The 22,460-nt window shown below is 37.8% G+C and overlaps 1 protein-coding gene across 1 annotated transcript; it reads right to left on the reverse strand.

Moving 5' to 3' along the window:
* Window positions 1-1,210: 1,210 nt before the first annotated feature.
* On the reverse strand, window positions 1,211-21,551 carry rbm24a (RNA binding motif protein 24a). The gene is made up of 4 exons (XM_079829179.1): window positions 21,093-21,551; window positions 20,084-20,207; window positions 17,178-17,232; window positions 1,211-3,571 (listed from the first exon to the last, which is right to left on the reverse strand). The coding sequence occupies exons 1-4, from the start codon at window positions 21,258-21,260 to the stop codon at window positions 3,226-3,228; spliced, it is 693 nt and encodes a 230-aa protein (XP_079685305.1). The 5' UTR covers window positions 21,261-21,551; the 3' UTR covers window positions 1,211-3,225.
* Between the last annotated feature and the right edge of the window lie 909 nt (window positions 21,552-22,460).

The raw sequence follows: 22,460 nt of genomic DNA on the forward strand, positions 1-22,460 counted from the left end.
TGTGTGTGTGTGTGTGTGTGTGTGTGTGTGTGTGTGTGTGTGTGTGTGTGTGTGTGTGTGTGTGTGTGTGTGTGTGTGTGTGTGTGTGTGTGTGTGTGTGTGTGTGTGTGTGTGTGTGTGTGTGTGTGTGTGTGTGTGTGTGTGTGTGTGTGTGTATATAATATAATTAATCGAATATAATTTAATATAGGATTTAATATAATATGATTTAAATTAATATAATAGAATAGAATTAATATAATATTTTTTTTATCTAATATAATTGAATTTAATATAATTGAATTTAATATGATTTAATATAATATGATTTAATAAAATTTAATATGATTTAATATAATATGATTTTATATAATGATTTAATATATTTTAATATAATATAATTTAATATGATTTAATTTAATGAGATTTCATAAAATTTATTGATTCAATATAATTTACTATAATATAATAAATTATAATTTAATTTAATACTTTAATTTAATATGATTAATATAATATAATTTAATATAATTTTCATATGATTTAATATATTTAATATAATATATAATTTAATGTAATATACTTTGATTTAATGTAATTAATATACGATTTAATGTAATATACGATTTAATGTAATATACGATTTAATGTAATATACGATTTAATGTAATATACGATTTAATGTAATTTAATTTAAAAAGTTTTTGTTGTAGTAATCAACATTACACCAGTTTTAACAGAAGAAATAATGTAAGTACTGTTATAAATGTATAAGCTAAAAATGTGATCAAATCATAATGTTGATTAACATTAAAAAAAAACGTTTAAATCCTCAAAAACGTGTCTCCATAAATTGGCCTAAATGCTTTTTTTAAAAGAAGTCGAAATATATATTTCCCTGCTAATCAACACAAAAGCCATCCGTCAATTTAACTCGTACTGAAGCTGGAATATTCCTCAATTATGGAGCAATGTTAGGACAGGCAGAGTCCAGGCCAGCTAAATGTGTCACATCACAACCCAGCATAAACACAGTCATAAAGAAGCATCTCTGTGTGTGGCGAGGAGAAGCGACGGCGTGTGTGTTTACACTCTGAGAATACCTGCTTCTTTTAACACGAGAAACACACGAGCGCCTGTCTAAAGCAAACATCAGCACTTTAACCCGCTCAATGTGTGCACAATACAACAATCTCACAGCATGCAAACAATCTGTGCAATGAACAAAGCGTTTAAGGTTTAAATATAGAACCTTTTTATTTCCATTTAGAGTAAATAGTGTTGAAAATCTGAAATAAGGCTTAAATACCTACAGAACGTCCGTATTTAAATAGTCAATAACACTTTACATGCCCAAATCCAGTGACAATGAAAAATGTGTCCGTTTGGTGTTGTTATGGATTTTTCTTCTTCTTCATATTTTCCCTTGTAAGAAAGAGTTCAAGTATAAAAATTCTCAACAGTGTAAAATAGCCCATCTGATGCATATTTAAAGCAATAAAGCACAGCATCCATCCTCGACATTGACAATACATTCTAGTGTATGAAGCAGCATGTCCCTTCCGTCTTTTTTTGTGTGTCCTGGATATGATAACATGCCCAAAAACAACCTGCAATAAAACAAAATGTCATACGATAGCCGATATTTAATGTCATGTTCTAAAATTCCAAATGTATTGAGAAAAGAAAAAAAAAAGGAGAATTGTACAGTGCACATACAGAATTGCATTTTTAAATAAGTCCTACAACAACACTTTTGGTTGAGTATGTTAATAATACTACAACTAAGCCTACTCAATAACTTATAATAATAATATGCCATGAGATGAATACATTATATCCATACAGTACCGCTTCTAAGTCGGTGATCTTAGAGCGCAACATAACTCAAAATAAATATCTTAAATAGCAGATCTCTTTAAATAGCATTACAAATGTAAGGCACACAAAGAACCCTCGGATCCTTTCGCTTATAGTGCTGTTGTGTAAAGAGTCGCTCGTTGAAATACATTAGACCTTAGTAAGTGTGCTGGTGCTCAGTGAACATGTAAAGACCAGAGCCTCCTCTCTTATCAAAGATCTCCACAGGTCTGTCCTCATCCTCCTTCTGGGATAAGAAGACAGACCCGGAGCAGGGCCCGATCCCAAACGGGGTCCAGGGATGAAACGGCGACAGCTCGACGTACCACTGATCTGTGTGTGTGTGTGTGTGTGTGTTCCTTCCAACGCGGCAGTTGCTCCCTGATTCTCGTACTAATACTGAGCAATGCCCCATGGTTTATTCCCTACTTTATATGTGTGTGTGTGTGTGTGTGTAATGCGTCTCCCTTGCGCACAGACAGACATCAACACTTAAATTTGCGTGTAACGGTGTACATGTTAGTCCGTGTGTGTTTCTGTAAGCATATAATACAACACATCTCAGTCTTTTTTTTTTTTTTTTTTTTTTTTTTGAGAGTACCTCCAAATTGTTCGATGCCCATTTCGTGAGGGAGCGAAAGAAAAAATCCCTCCCATTCCTGCGCTTCGTTTCGTCCCCCCCGTTTGCTTTGCATAGGTCAATGCAGGAGTCCGAGAAAGTTGGGGGACATTCAGCATCAGATAAGATAAAAAGGTAGTTCACAAAAAAAAAAAACACTGGATCTTTCTCCATTTCCGTCGCCACAAGTTAGGTCTACTATCCCTGATTGGCAGAGTTTGTCGTTTTTTTTCGAATTCGCTGGAAAGAAAAATGCTCCCTGATGATAAAAACAAAACAAAATGCACTTGAGGAGAAACGACGACTGAACAAAGAGCCCTCAAAAAAAATGAGAATAAATATATAAAGGGGCCCTAGAATCAAAACAATGCGGGACATTGTCGCCTACATTATTAAATGACAGCATCGGGACTTCAGGTTTCGTCTACCACAGTGATTAGTTCGCTCCTTCCGCAATAAATATCCTACTCTAATATTAATTATAGTAATAAAGATAACAAGAGTAAAAAGCTAGATTCCGTCCTTTTCTGCGATCTTGTTTTTTTTTTTTTGGTTTTGATGTTTTGTTTTCTTTAAATCACAGCAAGTTGGAAAGCAATGTAGTTCCCATCTTACTAACAATCTCTCTACCAATTACTATCCCCCTCCCTCGTCCTCCTCCTCTTGCAATCAACCCACAACCAGCAACTATCTTCATCTCCATCCTCCTCCTCTTCTAGTAGCATTCGCTGGGCATCGACTCCATGGGCGTCCCGCCTCTTTGGTTGCTATTGCATCCGTTCGGCTTGGAGTTGCTGGGGCTGGTATTGCCCAAAAGCGGCGGCCGCGGCGGCTGCTGTCCCCGGGGCCGCGGTTGCCAGCGGTTGTTGCATGGCGTAGCCGTAGCCCGCGGTCGCTACATAGCCGGTCGCGGCGGGAGAGGCGGCGTACGGGTACTGCTCATAGGCCGCCGCCGCCGCCGCAGTGGCAGCGCTGGCGTATTGTGCGTAAGCTGCGCCCGTGTAGTCGATGTAGGGCGAGGATGCGGTGGCAGAGGTCGCCGCTGGCTGGATGTGAGGGATCACCATGCTGGGCTGCATGAAGGCCTGCGGGTACACATAGTGAGTAGGGATCCTGCGAGAGACAAACACAAGAGCACGTTAGCATAGCATCACGGACGCTTCAAACACACAAATCACAGCGCGCTCAAGCACCCAATTTCCAAAATTCAGTAACACCAAGGAAATGCCAGCTAGTGATTATTAGAGATATAAGGTTGCCAAAATAGATCTCTCTCAGTGCAACCGTGCAACACATAATTATCATTTTGCCTAACAAACAGACGCCCCAAACTCATGCTGCGTCCCAATTCGCATTCTATTCGTACTAAATAGCATAGAGACAGAGCGACACGCGTCATAATCTGAAGACCACGCCCACCGGGGGGGGGGAACAATCAAACCATTGACTTTGCATTGCATGAAGCGGCCTTTTTGTCATTTCGGACTTATAACAAAAAACTGAACAATGTATAAAAGCTGATATGTGACAAGGTGTACAGCAAACAAGCTAAACAAAACCCAGAAGCAAAAACCCAGACGTTTTTATAAGCTGTTGACCCAAAAATCGAGCGTTTAAGTACAAAAAAGTGGATTCAGGCCATTGAGACAGAGCGCGCGGGTCATATTACACTGATAACTACGACGACTAGAGGGGAACGTAATCAACGACAGGAAATATCATATATAAAACGGACATTTTGATATTTGACTTAACAGTGACAAAATGTTTACTGCACACATAGACATACTGAGACACACAGTGTCAGAATCCCAAAATTTACCCATTCATCCTGCTGAAGGGTCACTTCGTATTGCCTGTATCCACTTTTATCTTCTTAAACGCTTGTTTTTTTGGGTCGACAGCTTATAAAAACTTTTTGCTGTACACTGTCACATATAAGCTTTTAGACATTGTTCTGTTTTTTGTTATAAGTCCGAAATGACAATGACGCAGCCTCACACAATGCAAAGTCAATGGAGAGCATTGGATTGTTTTCCCCCCTGGTGTGGGCGTGGCCTAAATACGCTCTGTCTCCATTCGAAAAAATAACTATGTCCCAAATCGTAGTATGTTGAAAAGAGTATTCCAAAGATTCCCGGATGGTCTACTATTTCCGGTCAGAATTCGAAGTGCAGATCGATGCGCACTCTAACGGCTGATATTGCCCACAACCCATTGCGAAAACTACAACCGCGGATAAAAAGTGTTAAAAAACTACAAACATGACGGTTACGCGAGTCTGACGGCTAAGTAGAGAGGATTAGATAAAGGGGCTTGAGTGAGCAATTATCAGTATTTAACCTGACGAAAATATATTTATTCAATGTTAGCCACATTATATTTCACCTGCAACAGCATTGAGAACTTTTGTAATGATACGTTTGGCCATTAACTTTGCAAACACATGAGAGGAGTCTCTACATTAAAGACCCACGATTGGCAGATCAACGTGCGACTATATTTCTCTCCGATACGGTAGGAAATTAAATTGAATGTGGAGGATTTGAACTGTGACGATGATTGACAGGGCAGTTTAAACTCATAACTAAGCAACAGAGTCCGTTAAAGATGACGAAGTAGTACGTCCCAAAGCTTGCATACTTTTCTGCTACACACTCAAAAGAATGTACTTTTTCTTCACAAAAAGAGTACATACTTTTAGGACGTAGTATAAGTAGGCGAATTGGGACGCAGACAAACTTATATGTTGCTATGTAGGGTTTGTCTAGGTGCTTAAAGGGATAGCTCACCCAAAAAATTAAAATCCTGTCATTGATTACTCGCCCTCATGTCGTTCCAAACCCACAAGACTTTCGTTCATCTTTGGAACACAAATGAAGATCTTTTTGATGAAATCTGAGTGATATCGGACCCTCCATTGACAGCTACGCAACTACCACTTGGACACTCGTCAAATCGTCCAAATTTACTGAAGAGACACAATCGCTTTAATATGATGAACAGATTGAATTTAGGCTTTTATTCCCATTTTAACATTGATCAGTGAACATAAACAGAAGCTCAACCGAACCTCATTGGTTCTCGAGAAGCTCGAACGTGATGCGTAACACGAGAATGAACCTCATTGGTTCTCGCCGAAGCTCGAACGTGATGCGTAACACGAGAATGAACCTCATTGGTTCTCGAGAAGCTCGAACGTGATGCGTAACACTAGAATGAACCTCATTGGTTCTCGAGAAGCTCGAACGTGATGCGTAACACGAGAATGAACCTCATTGGTTCTCGAGAAGCTCGAACGTGATGCGTAACACGAGAATGAACCTCATTGGTTCTCGAGAAGCTCGAACGTGATGCGTAACACGAGAATGAACCTCATTGGTTCTCGCCGAAGCTCGAACGTGATGCGTAACACGAGAATGAACCTCATTGGTTCTCGAGAAGCTCGAACGTGATGCGTAACACGAGAATGAACCTCATTGGTTCTCGAGAAGCTCGAACGTGATGCGTAACACGAGAATGAACCTCATTGGTTCTCGAGAAGCTCGAACGTGATGCGTAACACGAGAATGAACCTCATTGGTTCTCGCCAAGCTCGAACGTGATGCGTAACACGATTGTTGAGGTTCTTGCACCTCAAGCGAACATACTTGAGCTTCTGTTTACCACAACTGATGTGTGCATTGATGAATATTTATTTGTGAATAAAAACCCAAATTCAATCTGTTCATCATATAAAGCCATTGTGTTTTTTCAGAACATATGGACTAACCCACTCAATTCATATGGATTAGTTTAACAATCTTTTTGGAGTGTCAAAGTGGTAGTTGCGTAGCTGTCAATGGATTTACGGGTTTGAAACATGAGTGGGAGTAATTAAAGCCAGGATTTTAATTTTGGGGTGAGCCATCCCTTTAAACAAACAGAGAAATGATAGCCAGTGTTAACATATTTAAGGTTGAAAGTTTATAAACTTAATTTAAGTTAAATCCGTTTGTGATTGGTCAAACAACCAGATGCTCCGCCTCCAAAGTCACACCATTGGCTAAGCCACTGTTGCCATGTCAGGCTGGTCGGGATTACATATAAAGTGATGTCCGGCGGGACTTTTTTTATTAAACCATGAAAATATTTTACATTTTTTAAATATGAGGGAAGAACAAAACACTAAACTTGGTTAAGGTATTTATCTTATTAAAATTAATTGGCAAACTACAGCTAAAAAAATTGCATTTAAAAACAAAAAGCTCAGAGGAAAAACAGTATAACAATCAGTTATTAATATTTTGTTGGTTCTCTTTTGTTTTCGTTCGTAATTTCTAAGCATGGCAACCAATTTGGCACGTCTCATTGCGGTATTATCACAAATAAAACAAGCACAACTACACAATATGCTTACACAACTTTTAATAATGCTTTAATAAAGGGTGAAGATGTCAAATCTCCTAGGCCGGACATCACTTTTGGCCACTACTATGGGCAGCTGAAGCCGTGCTAAAAGTCACATGCGCTCAACATCCCGGCGTCCGTCCTGTGAACCGAGGGAAGGCAGGACCCAGGGGAGGCGCAGAGGAGATGAGGGGAGCATTGTGAATATGTCAGGGCTACTTTGACAGCTGGACAGTTTTCAAAAAGGGACGTTGCTGGCTGTTTCCCCCTCCACACTTAGACAATGAGCCTCAGGCTGGACAGCAAACACAGAGGGGAGTTTTGATTAAATAAGCAATCAGGAACAATGAGCCCATTCTGCCTTTCATTACGTACCCCGTTGCACTTTCAGAGCGCTTTTCACATTTACTGTCTGCACTAAACAGGCGGGTGAGAACTTTTTAAATGAGTTCTGGGATGACAGAACACATGGGATCACCAATAACTCACTATCAATGCAACTATATTAGGAATGCACGATATATCGGCCACCATATCGGTATCAGCCCATTCATTTTTGATCGGGCCGATAAGAAAATTTGGCAGATATATATATATATATATATATTATAGCCAGAGGTGGACAAAGTACACAACTTCATTACTTGAGTAAAAGTAAAAGTACTATTGGTTTAACATTACAAGTGAAAGTTGTAAAGATAGATTTTTACTTAAGTAAAAGTACAGAAGTACTTGCTTTTAAAAGTACTTAAGTATCAAAAGTAAAAGTAAACGCATTATTTTATTATTGTTGCATTGTTGTATGAATGCACGCTGTTCCATCATGGTGGTTTACGCCAGTCATTCTCCATCTGACATGCCAGCATACCTCATTTAAATACTTGTTTAAAAGTTACAAAGCTCTTATCAAAGTCAAAATCATACTAGAAAAGAAAGGTTAGGCATCTGAATTGTTTTAGTTTTAATTGACTATAATAAGATTTTAGTAGATTCAATAGACTAAAATTCAGTTCTTGTGGTCTGGCGTCTGAGAGGCAGCTTTCTGTGTGCACTTTTAGTGTCGTCGCACTTTTTCAGACTTATCCACGTCTGCTCTTCTGAATTTTAACTTTTAAATATGTTTGCGCGCATTGCGTCTGGGAACTGCCGCCTTCTATTTTGCCATCAATTGATTGGTGTTCAAAAAATACTTGGAAATCATTGAACTTCATGTGATCCTACAAGAGTGATTACTGATAGGCTGTCCGCAAAAAACAAAAAAAACAAATCACATTTTAAAGAAGAAAACAAATCATCCACTGACTTTCAAAGCAGCTACGACTTTCTACTTCGAGGGCCTTGATAGAAATGTAGTGGAGTAAAAAGTACGATATTTGTCTTTCAAATGTAGTGAAGTAAAAGTCATAAGTTACCAGAAAAAATACTACTCAAGGAAAGTACAGATACTCAAAAAGTATACTTAAGTACATTACTCAAATAAATGTACTTAGTTACTGTCCACCTCTGATTATAGCTGATAAATAATGGATTGAGACATTTCAGATGCGCACTGTTCACCATGATGGTTTTGAATTGCTTGAAATATGATTGAATTCACTTTAAAAAAGGAAAATACAGTAAAGTGCAACATGTCTGTCATATCGGCTACATAAAATCATAATGAGAACATTATATTTGTGTTTTTGGGACATGCTTTTAATGGAGAGACTTTTGTTTTTGTAATCAGGCTCTTAAAAATTATATAAAAAGTTGGATTTAGATTAATCGGTTAATATATCGGTTATCGGCTTTGAGATATAAAGAATTATCGGTTATCGGTATCGGCCAAAATTATCATATCGGTGCATCCCTAAACTATATTATAGAAGACTGTGAGAATTGAGGGAAAGAAATTCTCATGAAAAAATTGTAATGAAATCTACTTTGGCATGTATGGAAGTTACACCACAAGGATTTTTAGATGGTGTTTTAAAGGAACACGCCGCTATTTTTGAAAATAGGCTCGTTTCCAAACTCCCCAAGGGTTAAATAGTTGAGTTTAACCGTTTTCCAATCCATTCAGACGATCTCTGGGTCTGGCGGTAGCACTTTTAGCATATGTAACCCCTCCTGTTCAAACCGCCCGCTCCAATACACATCTGTCTTAATACACAATGTAACTATTCACATCACAACATGGAAATAGGAAAATGTTGGTGTTATTTTGTCACTTATTGAGCAGTCGGCTAGCTGGAGCCATTTACCTCCAGTCTTTGTGCTAAGCTAGGCTAGCTGGAGCCATTTACCTCCAGTCTTTGTGCTAAGCTAGGCTAGTACACGATGTAACTACAGAAGAGTCAGGTTTTAAACAGGAAAAATATCAAAACTCTTTGTTAATTTTTTTGAGCGAGATGCTAACGGTCTAATCAGATTCAATGATCTATGCTAAGCTATGCTATGCTAAAAGTGTTACAGCCAGAACCGGAGAGATCGGCTGAATGGATTGGGAAACGGTAAAACTCAACTGTTTAACTCTAGGGGAGATGGGAAATGAGCCTATTTTCAAAAATAGTGGCGTGTTCCTTTAAGACTAATTACGTCCAATATTTCATGGAAAAGTGAGAGAATGTTTCTATCATGGCAACCCTATTTGTAGCACACCATTATATCAATCAAACCTGACCAAACTCAAAAAACCTCTGCCCCAAATTAAAGAAAATAAGCATAACACAGGCGTCAAGAAATAAAGAGCAACAGTACGTATTACCCACATCAACTCAAAACAACACAACCACTCACAGAACGCCATAAATGAGAGGAATGAAATATAAAACCTTCCTTTTTCTCTCTCAGGGCAAAGATGCTCCTATGAAACCTTTCATAGATGCCTTGCCAGCCTGAGGTGACAGCAGGGATTGTGTTAATATTGACTACCATACACAAAATAACAACAGTGAATACACACTTCTAGAACATGGAGATCACGTTCAACCTGCACAGGCATCAACACAAAAACAAAATCACACACACACACACTCAGAAATATCAAACGTAGTCCAATATTAGACTGGTCTGTTATTGTTAGAACATTGGGATTCATACCACTGAGCAAGCAGAGAAATCTTGTGCAACCACTTTAGAGTTAAATAAAGCACAGCTGAAGATCCCAGTGAGTGACAGCGAGGGCTGGACGCTATTTTCTGCTCCCTCTGTTACTAGAGTGCAAAAAGATTTCACCTTTATCGGTCAAGTGATGCATCTTGTTTCACATGACTTGAAAAAATAAAACAAATGGATTTATACATAGAACTGGTGATCAGGTTCTCTAAAATAAAGATTAAAAATATTTGTTGTTACTGAGCTACTCAACAATGCTCCATTTCTCTACAGCAGCCCACACTCTAAAAAATGCTGGGTTAAAAAACAACCCAAGTTGGGTTGAAAATGGACTAACTCAGCGATTGGGTTGTTTTTAAGCAAACATTTAACCCAACCGCTGGGTTAAAACAACCCATTCACTGGGTTAAAACAACCCATTCACTGGGTTAAAACAACCCAATTGCTAGGTTAAAACAACCCAATTGCTAGGTTAAAACAACCCAATTGCTGGGTTAAAACAACCCAATTGCTGGGTTAAAACAACCCAAGTTGGGTTGAAAACGGACTAAACCAGCGATTGAGTTGTTTTTAAGCAAACATTTAACCCAACCGCTCGGTTAAAACGACTCATTCGCTAGGTTAAAACAACCCATTCACTGGGTTAAAACAACCCATTCACTGAGTTAAAACAACCCAAGTTGGGTTGAAAATGGACTAACCCAGCGATTGAGTTGTTTTTAAAGCAAACATTTAACCCAACCGCTGAGTTAAAACAACCCATTCACTGGGTTAAAACAACCCAATTGCTGGATTAAAAGAACCTATTCACTGGGTTAAAACAACCCAAGTTGGGTTGAAAATGGACTAACCCAGCGATTGGGTTGTTTTTAAGCAAACATTTAACCCAACCGCTGGGTTAAAACGACCCATTCACTGGGTTAAAACAACCCAATTGCTGGGTTAGTCCATTTTCAACCCAACTTGGGTTGTTTTTAACCCAGCATTTTTTAGAGTGCAGGAAAAGTGAGGGTTGCGAGGTCAACTTTCGCTCGACAGATCTCGAAAACAGCGGCTGTCATCTCATCGGTGAAGATCTCAGCTGTACAACCACGATCAAGGAGACTAGACTTGCATATTCAACCGGTTTTGGACTGAATTGGAAAGATGCATCTGATCATCATACACACTATGGGCCAGATTTACTAACAGCTCGCGCCAATGCCAGCCCTCGTTTGGCGTTAAAAACTCTTGTGAGGATTTACTAAAGACACGCAGAACTTGTTTGTATATGCGTTCACCTTTACCATTTCTCTCAAAAAGGATGTCTCATCTTCTTCCCCCAGTTGTAGGTCTATCCAATTGAGTGCAGAGGCATTTTCTTTCCTGGTTCGGTTGAAACACCCCATAATCACAGCCCAAAGGAGCAAATCAGACTCATATTCTGACTAGAATCTGAGTATGAAGACGTCAGGCTATGTTAACTGGTAGATTGTCATGAAATGATCCGGCTGCGTGTGTGTTCATTAATTTGCTCGTCGTCAGTAGATCACGCACAGAACTTTCCCCTCCCATCAGCGCTTTTATGGGATTGCGCTGTTTAGTAAATGTAGCCCTGTGTGTGATGATGGCCCTACAAAGAAAGTTGCACAACAGGCATGACTTTGCACATTTCAAACCTGACCCATATATTACACAGTCCCAATTTGACTACCAACACCGTTTGGTTACCTTTTCCAACAGCGGCGAGGTCAGAAAAGTCTGAAAGAGGACCTATTACAAAGTCTTGATGTTGTTTTTAGGCTCTACTAGAGCAGGTTTTCATGCTTAAATGTTCCAAAAAAACATTATTTTCCCATTGTTGCGGCTCCTCTCTTCCCAGTCTGTCAGTAACGCTCCTGTCTTTATGAAGCCCCTCCTTCTGAAAAGCACACTGTGCTCTGATTGGTCGGCTGGAGCGGTGTGTTGTGATTAGTGTTTGGGAAATGTCCCGCCCCTTACCATAACCGGCAGTTTCAAACCATAGAGATCCATAATAAAGCCTAGATGTCTTATGGCGGAGTCTCTAACATCATCACCGGCGGCCATTTTGTCACAGGCGAGCTTTCTGGCGGGCTCCTGATGTAAGGCGAGTGATCTGAACACAAATACTCTTATCTCGCTGAAATCTTGACGGATTTACAAATGGTTTGGTTTCTTACCAACGTTTTTAACGTGGCTATAATTCTGGATGCTTAAAAAAAATTATGAATAATTATTCATAAGTATGCATTGTCATAACTACAGTTTATAACGAACCAAACAGTTTGAAAATCGGTAGAAAATTTAGCAAGTTATGGTTATTTAAAAAGTGCAAGCACCATTAAAACACAATGTTACGAGTGAGTGAGCTGATTGTGACAAAATGGCCGCCAGGTGTGGACGTCGACCTCCATTGGCCAGCAGCGCGGACGAGACATCTAGCCTTTATTATGTATATCTATGGTTTCAACACACTACTAACTAACTCAACCAGGCCTCGCCGCTTTATTCTACGTATGAATTATTATAATGAGGAATATTGTGACGTGTTGGTTCCTGAGACTACAATGGAGGCGTTTCAGGAGTTCAGAAACACTGACACTGATATTATAGAGAAGAACTCCCTTCATGCAGCAACATTACAGACAGTGTTGGGGGTAACGCATTACAAGTAACTTGAGTTACGTAATAATATTACTTTTTCCAAGTAACTAGTAAAGTAACGCATTACTTTTCAAATTTACAACAAAATATCTGAGTTACTTTTTCACATTAATTTGACTGACAGCTCTCCTGCCCCCATGTTGAGAAAAATAAGTGCAGAGGCGTGTGTGTGTGAACATGATGGTTATTGTAGTTCTAGACTAAATATGAGCATTTATTCATCTCACTTGCACAATAAAGATTCTGTCCTCCTCAAAATGAATAAAATCAAATGCAAAATCAGAGTACTATGCAAACCTCAAATAATTAAATGTTAAATAAAACAACTATTATTATGCATAATCTACCTTTATATTTAATTAAATGTCTTGCTGCTGACCTTTGATGATGAAAATTACTAGATTTTGTTTTTATTGGTAAAACTTCTCTCCTGCATCCTATTCTACCATTATCCAGAGCTGCGCCCTCTACTGTTCATGCGGGAATTTGCATTTTTACTTATTATTTCAATTTTGGTATGAAGAGGTCTTTACCGTTGCACAAAAATATAACTTTTTTTGTTATAAAAAACAAAAAACAAAAACAAGCCCAGCCCAGGTGAGAAAAAGTAACGCAAAAGTAACGTAACGCATTACTTTTCTTAAAAAGTAACGCAAAAGTAACTCAATTAGTTACTTTTTAAGGGAGTAACGTAATATTGTAATGCATTACTTTTCTTAAAAAGTAACTAAGTAACTCAATTAGTTACTTTTTAAGGGAGTAACGCAATATTGTAATGCATTACTTTTCTTAAAAAGTAAGTCAATTAGTTACTTTTTAAGGGAGTAACGCAATATTGTAATGCATTACTTTTCTTAAAAAGTAACTAAGTAACTCAATTAGTTACTTTTTAAGGGAGTAACGCAATATTGTAATGCATTACTTTTCTTAAAAAGTAACTAAGTAACTCAATTAGTTACTTTTTAAGGGAGTAACGCAATATTGTAATGCATTACTTTTCTTAAAAAGTAACTAAGTAACTCAATTAGTTACTTTTTAAGGGAGTAACGCAATATTGTAATGCATTACTTTTCTTAAAAAGTAACTAAGTAACTCAATTAGTTACTTTTTAAGGGAGTAACGCAATATTGTAATGCATTACTTTTCTTAAAAAGTAACTCAATTAGTTACTTTTTAAGGGAGTAACGCAATATTGTAATGCATTACTTTTCTTAAAAAGTAACTAAGTAAATCAATTAGTTACTTTTTAAGGGAGTAACGCAATATTGTAATGCATTACTTTTCAAAGTAACTTTCCCCAACACTGCTTACAGAAAGATGAACACGTAACAAAACCATAATAGGTCCTCTTTAGCACAATGCACCAATGAGAGGTGTGACATGTTGGGCCTTGTCGAGTTTATCTCGAAGCTAAATGTCAGGAGTGGCCCAGCCCCCTAAACCCAGAGCGAGTGTGTGACAGCGAGAGAAAGCTTCATGCGACTGCAGTGTCAGCACTACAGCCTTTGTGCAAAACAATGGTGAAGCTTGTTTTCCTTAACGCCGCACAGGGCCATGTGACGAAGGCTCGCTCAGGGGGCTGTGGCATCCAGACATTTGTTTGTCACAGCAAAGGCTCACAACACGGCAAACACATGCATGCATGTCACAGACACACACACACACACTCGCCCACGCGCATACACACACACACACGCTGTGGAATCCTCCACTGATTTAATAATCACACTGAACAACTTCTGTATAAGCCTTACAGTAGATTGTCAAGTTGCCCTTTGGAGTGATATATACTGCATTTTTTAATACTTTTTCTATTCAGCAAGGATGTATTGCATAACATTACAAAATATTTAGATTCCAAATAAATGCTTTTTAACTTTATAGTCAAAGAATCCTGAAATAAATCAGAGTTTCCACTAAAATATGAAGCAGCACAACAGTTTTCAACATCGATAATACTCATGAATGTGTCTTAAGCATCAAATCATCATATTAGAATGATTTGTGAAGGATCATGTGACACTAAAGACGATGATAAATTCAGCTTTGATCACAGGAATAAATTACACTTTACTATATACTCACACAGAGAACAGATGTTTTACATTATAATAATATTTCACTGTTTTTACAGTATTTTTGATCTAATAAATGCACCCTTTTGGAGTAATAATGCTGAAAATTCAGCTTTGCACCCCAGGAATAAATTACATCTTAAAAGAGATAAGATTATAAGAGAGATTATATTATTAAGAGAGTGTATTATTTCACAATATTACTGTATTTTTGCTCAAATAAATGCATTCTTGGTGATCATCAAAAACATATATTTTCTTTATAGAAACATAAAATGAGGTAGAATGCATGAGCTGTTCATTTCCATATAGTAAACAGACATGGGGATTTTTAATGCCAAGCTCCAAAAAATGCACCGTAAAGACATTTTAAATCCTCTGAACCTATTTTGTATGAGAAACCAACCCAAAAAAGTTATTAACTGAAGATACACAAAATAATGTTTTTTTTAAGCAATTACCTCCTCAAATTTCTCTGTTCATCACACTTACAATGACTTTAAGGTTGTGAGTAAAGATTCACTCTAAAAAAATTAAAATAAAATAAAAAGGTTCTATATGGCACCAAAAATGGTTCTTGGCTCGTAATCATAGGGGAACCTTTTTTAGTGGTATATAGCACCAATTTTGGTCCTTCAGAGGTGCTATATAGCACCTTAGTCAAAGAACCAGTGAAGAACCTCTGAAGAACTATATATGGTGCTATATAGCACTAAGAAAGGTTCCCCTATGATTACGAGCCAAAAACCATTTTTGGTGCTATATAGAACCTTTTTTTTAGTGTGTTATTGGAGTATGTTTTATAAGATAATACCAGTTAGCTTCTAGTCAGAATATGAGTCTGCTCCTGCTCCATTGGGCTGTGATTATGGGGTGTTTCAACCGAACGAGGAAAGAAAATGAGAGTAAAGCGTTTCTGCAGAATAAAACTGGAAACCGAGGGGAACGCGGATATGATGTCATCGACAGGCCACGCCCTCACACGTCCCGGTTCCTCGGTTAAAATAGCATCGCATGATTTTCAAATAGTTGGAAACATTTGGGATATTGTAAGTACTTAACAAAATATATAACACTGGCCACTTACCAATCATCATTTTTGAGAGAAATAGTAAAGGTGAATGCATATACAAAGTTCTCCGTTTAGTAAACAAACTCAACCCAAGCGCTCTTTGGGGACGTGATGACGTTACTGTTGATCATCGGTCCATCATTGTATAAAGCCCGCGCTGATGATTTGATTGGTCCGCTCTGGTTTAAGCACAACGGATGAAGTCCAGACCGAACTTCCAGACCTCAAATGTTGTGGGCGGGGCTAAGTTCAGTCTTTCTACTCGAAAATATCATGTTTAATTCAATGTGTTGTGCCATTTCTTAGAAGATAATTGTACAATTTCTTCTTTTTTTTTCTCAGTGTATGGCTTCAAAAGAATTTGGCATTATAAAAAATTGTCCACTTTTGTTGCAGGTGTTCCACTAAACATTTTTTGGGTGAACAATCTCTTTAAACGGTCCGGTTGGTTTAAGAATTCCTACAGAAATGGATGACAAGCACATCATCAGAGAGAGAGAAACTTCCGGACTCTGGATCCACCGCAGGACGCCTTATAGGGCCAGAGCAAAGAGAGAGAGAGAGAGAGAGAGAGAGAGAGAGAGAGAGCGAGAGCTGAAAGAGAAGGAGAAGTGAACAGACACAATGGAGATGGGAGAGGACGGTGAAGGGTGAGTATGTGTCCCAATCAGTGAGCAAAATAAAACCGCAACGTGCAAGTTTGTAGTCGGGCTGTTGGGTTTGGCGTGAAGAGGGATCAACAACGGCACACAAAACAAAAATGGCACTCACTCCAATAACAAGACACCAGGAAACACAACAAAAGGTGAAAACAAACCAAAAAATGATCAAAAAACACAAGCTCCAGCAATAAAAAACGTGAGGAAAATAAAAGGAAGCAGACTTTGCTCCGTGGCAAAGTCATCACTCCTCCACAACACGGAAACTCAACACCCCAAAACCAGCCTTTTTTCCAGTCAAATTAAAAAAATGCACACAGTTAAGCTATCAACACCACTTCATAACGGTAAAAAGGCACACACAGCTCTATGTACTATTAAAAAAAGTGAAAGTCCAAACCAAAATAAAACCAACATGCATCTGTAATCACCATTTTCAACCGTGTGTGTTTGAGTCTACAGGTACTGTAGCTACAGATCTGCACAAAGCTCTCAGAGCTATTCCTCAAACCACCCGTTATCTTAACCCAAATCGAGCCTGTCGGACCAGAGAAAGATAGACAACAACATTGAGTCAGGCTGTGATGTCCAACTCACACACTGTACACGCAACACACATTTACACACTCTCTCTCGCTCTCTCAACATCAAAAAATTTAATACGATTCAGAAATGGCTGTCTATGCATTCAAATACATTTTGTCAAAGCCTCCGAGATGTCATAATCTGGTCCTAAACCTTCAACACATGCACATGTAACTCACCCATAAGGTCTTTGGATGAAAGCTGGGTGAATCTGAGGGACGCCGAAGGTGAAACCTGCACACAAACGCATTAAACCGCATGTTATTGCTGCTCTCGGACTACTAATATTATGTAATCTACACTGAAAAAAATGGTGCTTTATGGCACTGAAAGTGGTTCTTGGCTCGTAATCATATGGGAACCACTTTAAGTGCTGTATAGCACCAAATCTTGGAGCTTCAGTGGTTCTTCAACGCTATATAGCACCGCTGCCATATACAGAACCTGTTAAGATATGGTGCTATATGGCACTAAAAGTGGTTCCCCTATGATTACGAGCCAATAACCACTTTCAGTGCCATATAGCACTATTTTTTTTTTTTTAGAGTGTAGGGCCCTATGAAATCCGTTTTTTTTTTTTTACAAATTCTGTTATATATTTTGAATGGTTAAATTAAATTTTAGTAATCAAAAAGCATGTCTAATTAATTTAAATCATGTAACTTCTACAATTTAAAAACAAAGTAAAAAACATTAAAACAAATTAGGGCCTTGTTCATTTTTATTTTTTTATATATATATTTTTTTCTGTTTTAAGTTTTATAGGATTCTATTTTAATGGTTTAAATAGATTTTAATAATCAAAAAGCATGTCTAATTAATTTAATCTTAAAAACAAACCACCACATGTAATTATTTTACCACCAAATTTTATTATTTTTTCATTTCTTTCAGAAATCATTTGTTGTGCATTTAAATTTTCCTGGCAATCAATGCATAAAACATTCATTTATCTTTTAATCGTATGAAATTAAACTTTTTGTCAAACAAAGTGCTGCACAACTGAGATTTAATGATATTTAATGTTTAAAAAAATAAAGCTTTAATAAATTAAATTTAATAGTGCTTTCAAAACGATTAATCGCGATTAATCGCGTCCAAGTAAAAATTGTGTGTACTGTGTATAATTATTATGTATAATTGAATACACACACACACGTATATATATGTAAGAAAATTGTGTTATATTTATATATAGATTTTTATATTTATATATACTATAAATTATATAAATATATAGTATGCAAATATTTCTTAAATATATACATGCATGTGTGTGTATTCAGATATACAGAATTAAACAGCACACACATATATTATGTGATTAATCGATTTGACAGCACTATTAAATGCATGTTATTTATTATTATTAGTGTTAGTATTATTAATACAGACGTGGCTAAATTCTACTGTACAACCGTAATATATCTCGGTCTCAATTTCTTCATGTTAAACAGGACTTTAATTTTGACGGGTTGCCATGAAGACCTTTGAGTCTTTGTGTGTTTATGATTTGAAGTGACTCTGGAGATGTAGTTCATGCATTCATCCTCATATAGTGAGGTCGGTAGAGGCTGAAAACACCACGTGTGTGTGTGTGTGTGTGTGTGTGTGTGTGTGTGTGTGTGTGTGTGTGTGTGTGTGCGCTATTCATTCACACACAGACACGCAGATCATGCAGGATTCATATTTAAATAGTATTTTTGCGTTTTGATATTGATAAATTAGAAATTAGGGCCTTATGATTTTTTTTTTTTTTCTGTTTTAAGTTTTCTGGATTCCATTTTAATGGTTTAAATACATTTTAATAATCAAAAAGCATGTCTAATTAACTTAATTTTAAAAACAAAACACCACATGTAATTATTTTACCACCAAATTGTATTATTATTTTCATTTCTTTCAGAAATCATTTGTTTTGTATGTAATTTTTTCTGGCAATCAATGCATACAAAATTCATTTATCTTTTAATCGTATTAAATTAAACTTTTTGCCAAACAAAGTGCTGCACAACAGAGATTTAATGTGACTGATTATTCCTTAAAAAATTAACCTTTAATAAATTAAATTTAATAGTGCGGCCAAAATGATTAATCACGTCCAAAATATTATGTATATTTGAATACACACACACACGCGTATATATTTAAGAAAAAGTGTTATATTTATATATAAATATTTATTTTTAAATATAATATAAATTATATAAATATATATGCAAATATTTATTAAATATATACATGCATGTGTGTGTGTATTCAAATATACATAATTAAACAGCACACACACATTTGCGATTAATCCATTTGACAGCACTATTAAATGCATGATATTTATCATTATTAGTATTATTATTATTACAGACGTGGCTAAATTCTACTGTACAACCGTAATATTTTTCGGTCTCAATTTCTTCAAGTTAAACAGGACTTTAATTTTGACGGGTTGCCATGAAGACCTTTGAGTCTTTGTGTGTTTATGATATGGTGATTTTTTTTTTCTAAAAAAAAAAATGAAGTGACTCTGGAGATGAAGTTCATGCATTCATCCTCATATAGTGAGGTCAGTAGAGGCTGAAAACACCATGTGTGTGTGTGTGTGTGTGTGTGTGTGTGTGTGTGTGTGTGTGTGTGTGTGTGTGTGTGTGTGTGTGTGTCTACGCCATTCATTCACACACAGACACGTAGAACATGCAAGATTCATATTTAAATAGTATTTTTGCAGTTTGATATTCCACGTTATACAGTAAATTCTGTTTTTATGAAATCATAGGGCCCTAATAATCCCAACTACACCTGCTAAAGATGACTTTAGGTGAAGTTAAACATCACAACTACTGAGTTTGCGGAGTCTGTGCATGCATGAAGTACAGTTAATCACATCTATAATCCCCTTTACAGTCAGTTTACAATTAATTAAGCAATGAAAACCTTGGGTAAACATCAGTGCATGTACAAACAAGGTAAAGTGCTGGAGCATAAATGCATCTGCAGTTTATTGGGAGTCACTGTGTCAATATGTAAAAGAGCAACGGCACTGTGTGTGCAATGGCTTCCACTCATGAATATTATTTTCATGTCTCACCTGGCTGCATCACCCGTGGCTTGGCTCCGAGATAAGCCAGGTTAACATTGGCCTTCCTGCCGTCAATGATGGGGTTGGGGTCCTTACAGGCTCTATCTGCAGCGGAGCGGTCCCCCATAGTCACCTACATCGAAAAGCAGAAGTGTGGAGCATGAGACACACACACACACACTTAACAACAAATGCAAGGCTAATTCTGGTAACAAACACAAACCCATGCGTCAATTCCCCTATTTGGTTGCATTGCAGACATCACGTTAATCATGACCTCTGGCCCAAATCAGGCTTTAAACACAAGATGGAGTGTATTATTTGGTGCATATTCATATTTTGGGATATCTAGGTAACAAACTAATCAAGACAGAGGTCACTTAAGCATAAACGCATGCAAAGGGCTTGTGTTGTGAAATCGACCAAGTTCTGCTGTCAAAACTTTACAAGTTGGCTTGTTTACTCAAGTCTTATCATCAGGGTGCTTCTAGTCAAACTCGACAGCTGAGCCAACAAGAGCCTGATTAAGTCTTCATTTGTGCACTTTAAACTACTATTCTCAGCCACTATAAACAATACGCGCGGCTTGACTTTATACTCCGTGTGTTTTATATTTAAAGGGGACGTACACGCCAAAAAAAAAGTTACACACATGTTGCTCCAAATTTGCTTGACCTCTTTCGTATGTGTAACACGAGATCAAATGTTAAGCGAAATGACAGTCGCACGTTTATTTATTTTTTTCGCCATATAATGAAAGTGAATGAGGACTGGAAAATAAGATCGTTTCGACAGAACATGAGGTGGGTGAGTAAACGAAACTTTCTTTTTTTTTTTTTTTTTTTTGAGTGAACCGTCCCCCTTTCACAGCACAGGTTTCAATATCAGCCAGTAAAAGAAATGCATTTTTAAAAGGTTCACAAACATTTCTCGGCTTCGTTAGATCTGATGAGTTGCCCTTTAAATGTGTTGTGTCACGGTGTTTACGTTTGACAGCCTGCAACAACTTCATACTTACAAATCCATAACCCCTGGACTTCCCGGTCTGTCTGTCGGTAATCACCACAGCCTCTTCAATTTCGCCAAACACTTCAAAATATTTCCTTAGACTGGAATCCGTCGTATGATACGGAAGACCACCGACAAATATCTTGGTGTAAGTGGTGTCCTTTTGGGTGGTATGCATCCTCACAAAAATGCTCTCAAGTGCAAAAAATAAAATAAAATAAAAAGCAAGGACGATAGTGCAATTTAGGCTTTTATAATGACAGCACCGCTGCTTTAAAACACTAGAAGTTACAAAAAGCGACTGCTGTGGAGTGTAAAACGCACGCGCGCAGATGGGTGTAATGTCAGAGGTAGATGAATGTGGAGCGGATTGAGCCAAGGATCATCAGGTGGGTCGAACTCCTCTTCCAAACTGACGTGACTTCTTAAAAGTGCGTGTGACCCATTCCTAAAAGCAGCCGGTTAAACCACACCCAGAGCGCTTTGAGGGAGGTACGAGCGCGCGACCCCACGCCCAACGCACGCGCTGCGCAACAGCTGGACGGCGCACAACGGGCATCTGTGTGCCTTTGTTCGAGAACTGTAGACATTTCATACTACAGTTGTTGTTTCTGTGAATGCATGTGCGGTTGTGTGTGACAGACTGAAAGAAAAGCTCCAAACGCGCGAAAAAAGCGCACTAAGATGATTTAATGCTGGCCAAGCTGCATGGTGGAGCTGGCCCACTAACCACCTTATGCTGGGTTAACGTGGTATTAGCTGGCAGAACCTCTAGATTTAAAGGATTCGATCACTTCAAAATGAAGATTTCCTGATTGTTTACTCGCATCTCATCCAAGATGTTCATGTCTTTCTTTCTTCAGTAGAAAAGAAATTACGTTTTTTGAGGAAAACATTCCAGGATTTTTCTGCACAAAATGGACTTCAATGGGAACCAACGGCTGAAGGTCCAAATCAATGCAGTTTCAGAGGCTCTGACCGATCCCACACGAGGATCTGATCTACACTCCAAAAAAACTCTTAAAAACAACCCAAGTTGGGTTGAAAATGGACTAACCCAGTGAATGGGTTGTTTTAACCCAGCGATTGGGTTGTTTTAAGCAAACATTTAACCCAGTGGTCAGAGCTTCTGAAGCCCTTCATTTGAAACTGCATTGATTTGGACCTTCAACCCATTCACTGGATTAAAGCAACCCATTCACTGGATTAAAGCAACCCAATTGCTGGGTTAAAACAACCCATTCACTGGGTTAAAACAACCCAATTGCTGGGTTAAAACAACCCATTCACTGGATTAAAACAACCCAAACGCTGGGTTAAAACAACCCAATTGCTGGGTTAAAATAACCCATTCACTGGATTAAAACAACCCAATTGC

Source organism: Gobio gobio, assembly GCF_949357685.1.
Source record: "Gobio gobio genome assembly, chromosome: 11".
Lineage (NCBI taxonomy): Eukaryota > Metazoa > Chordata > Actinopteri > Cypriniformes > Gobionidae > Gobio > Gobio gobio.

Coding starts and splice junctions, on each gene's coding strand:
- rbm24a (XM_079829179.1), bottom strand. CDS start 21,260: ATGCATACCACCCAAAAGGACACCACTTACACCAAGATATTTGTCGGT. Junction 17,233..20,083: donor GCCACGGGTGATGCAGCCAG/GTGAGACATGAA, acceptor GTTTGTGTGCAG/GTTTCACCTTCGGCGTCCCT. Junction 3,572..17,177: donor TTCATCCAAAGACCTTATGG/GTGAGTTACATG, acceptor TGTCTCTCGCAG/GATCCCTACTCACTATGTGT.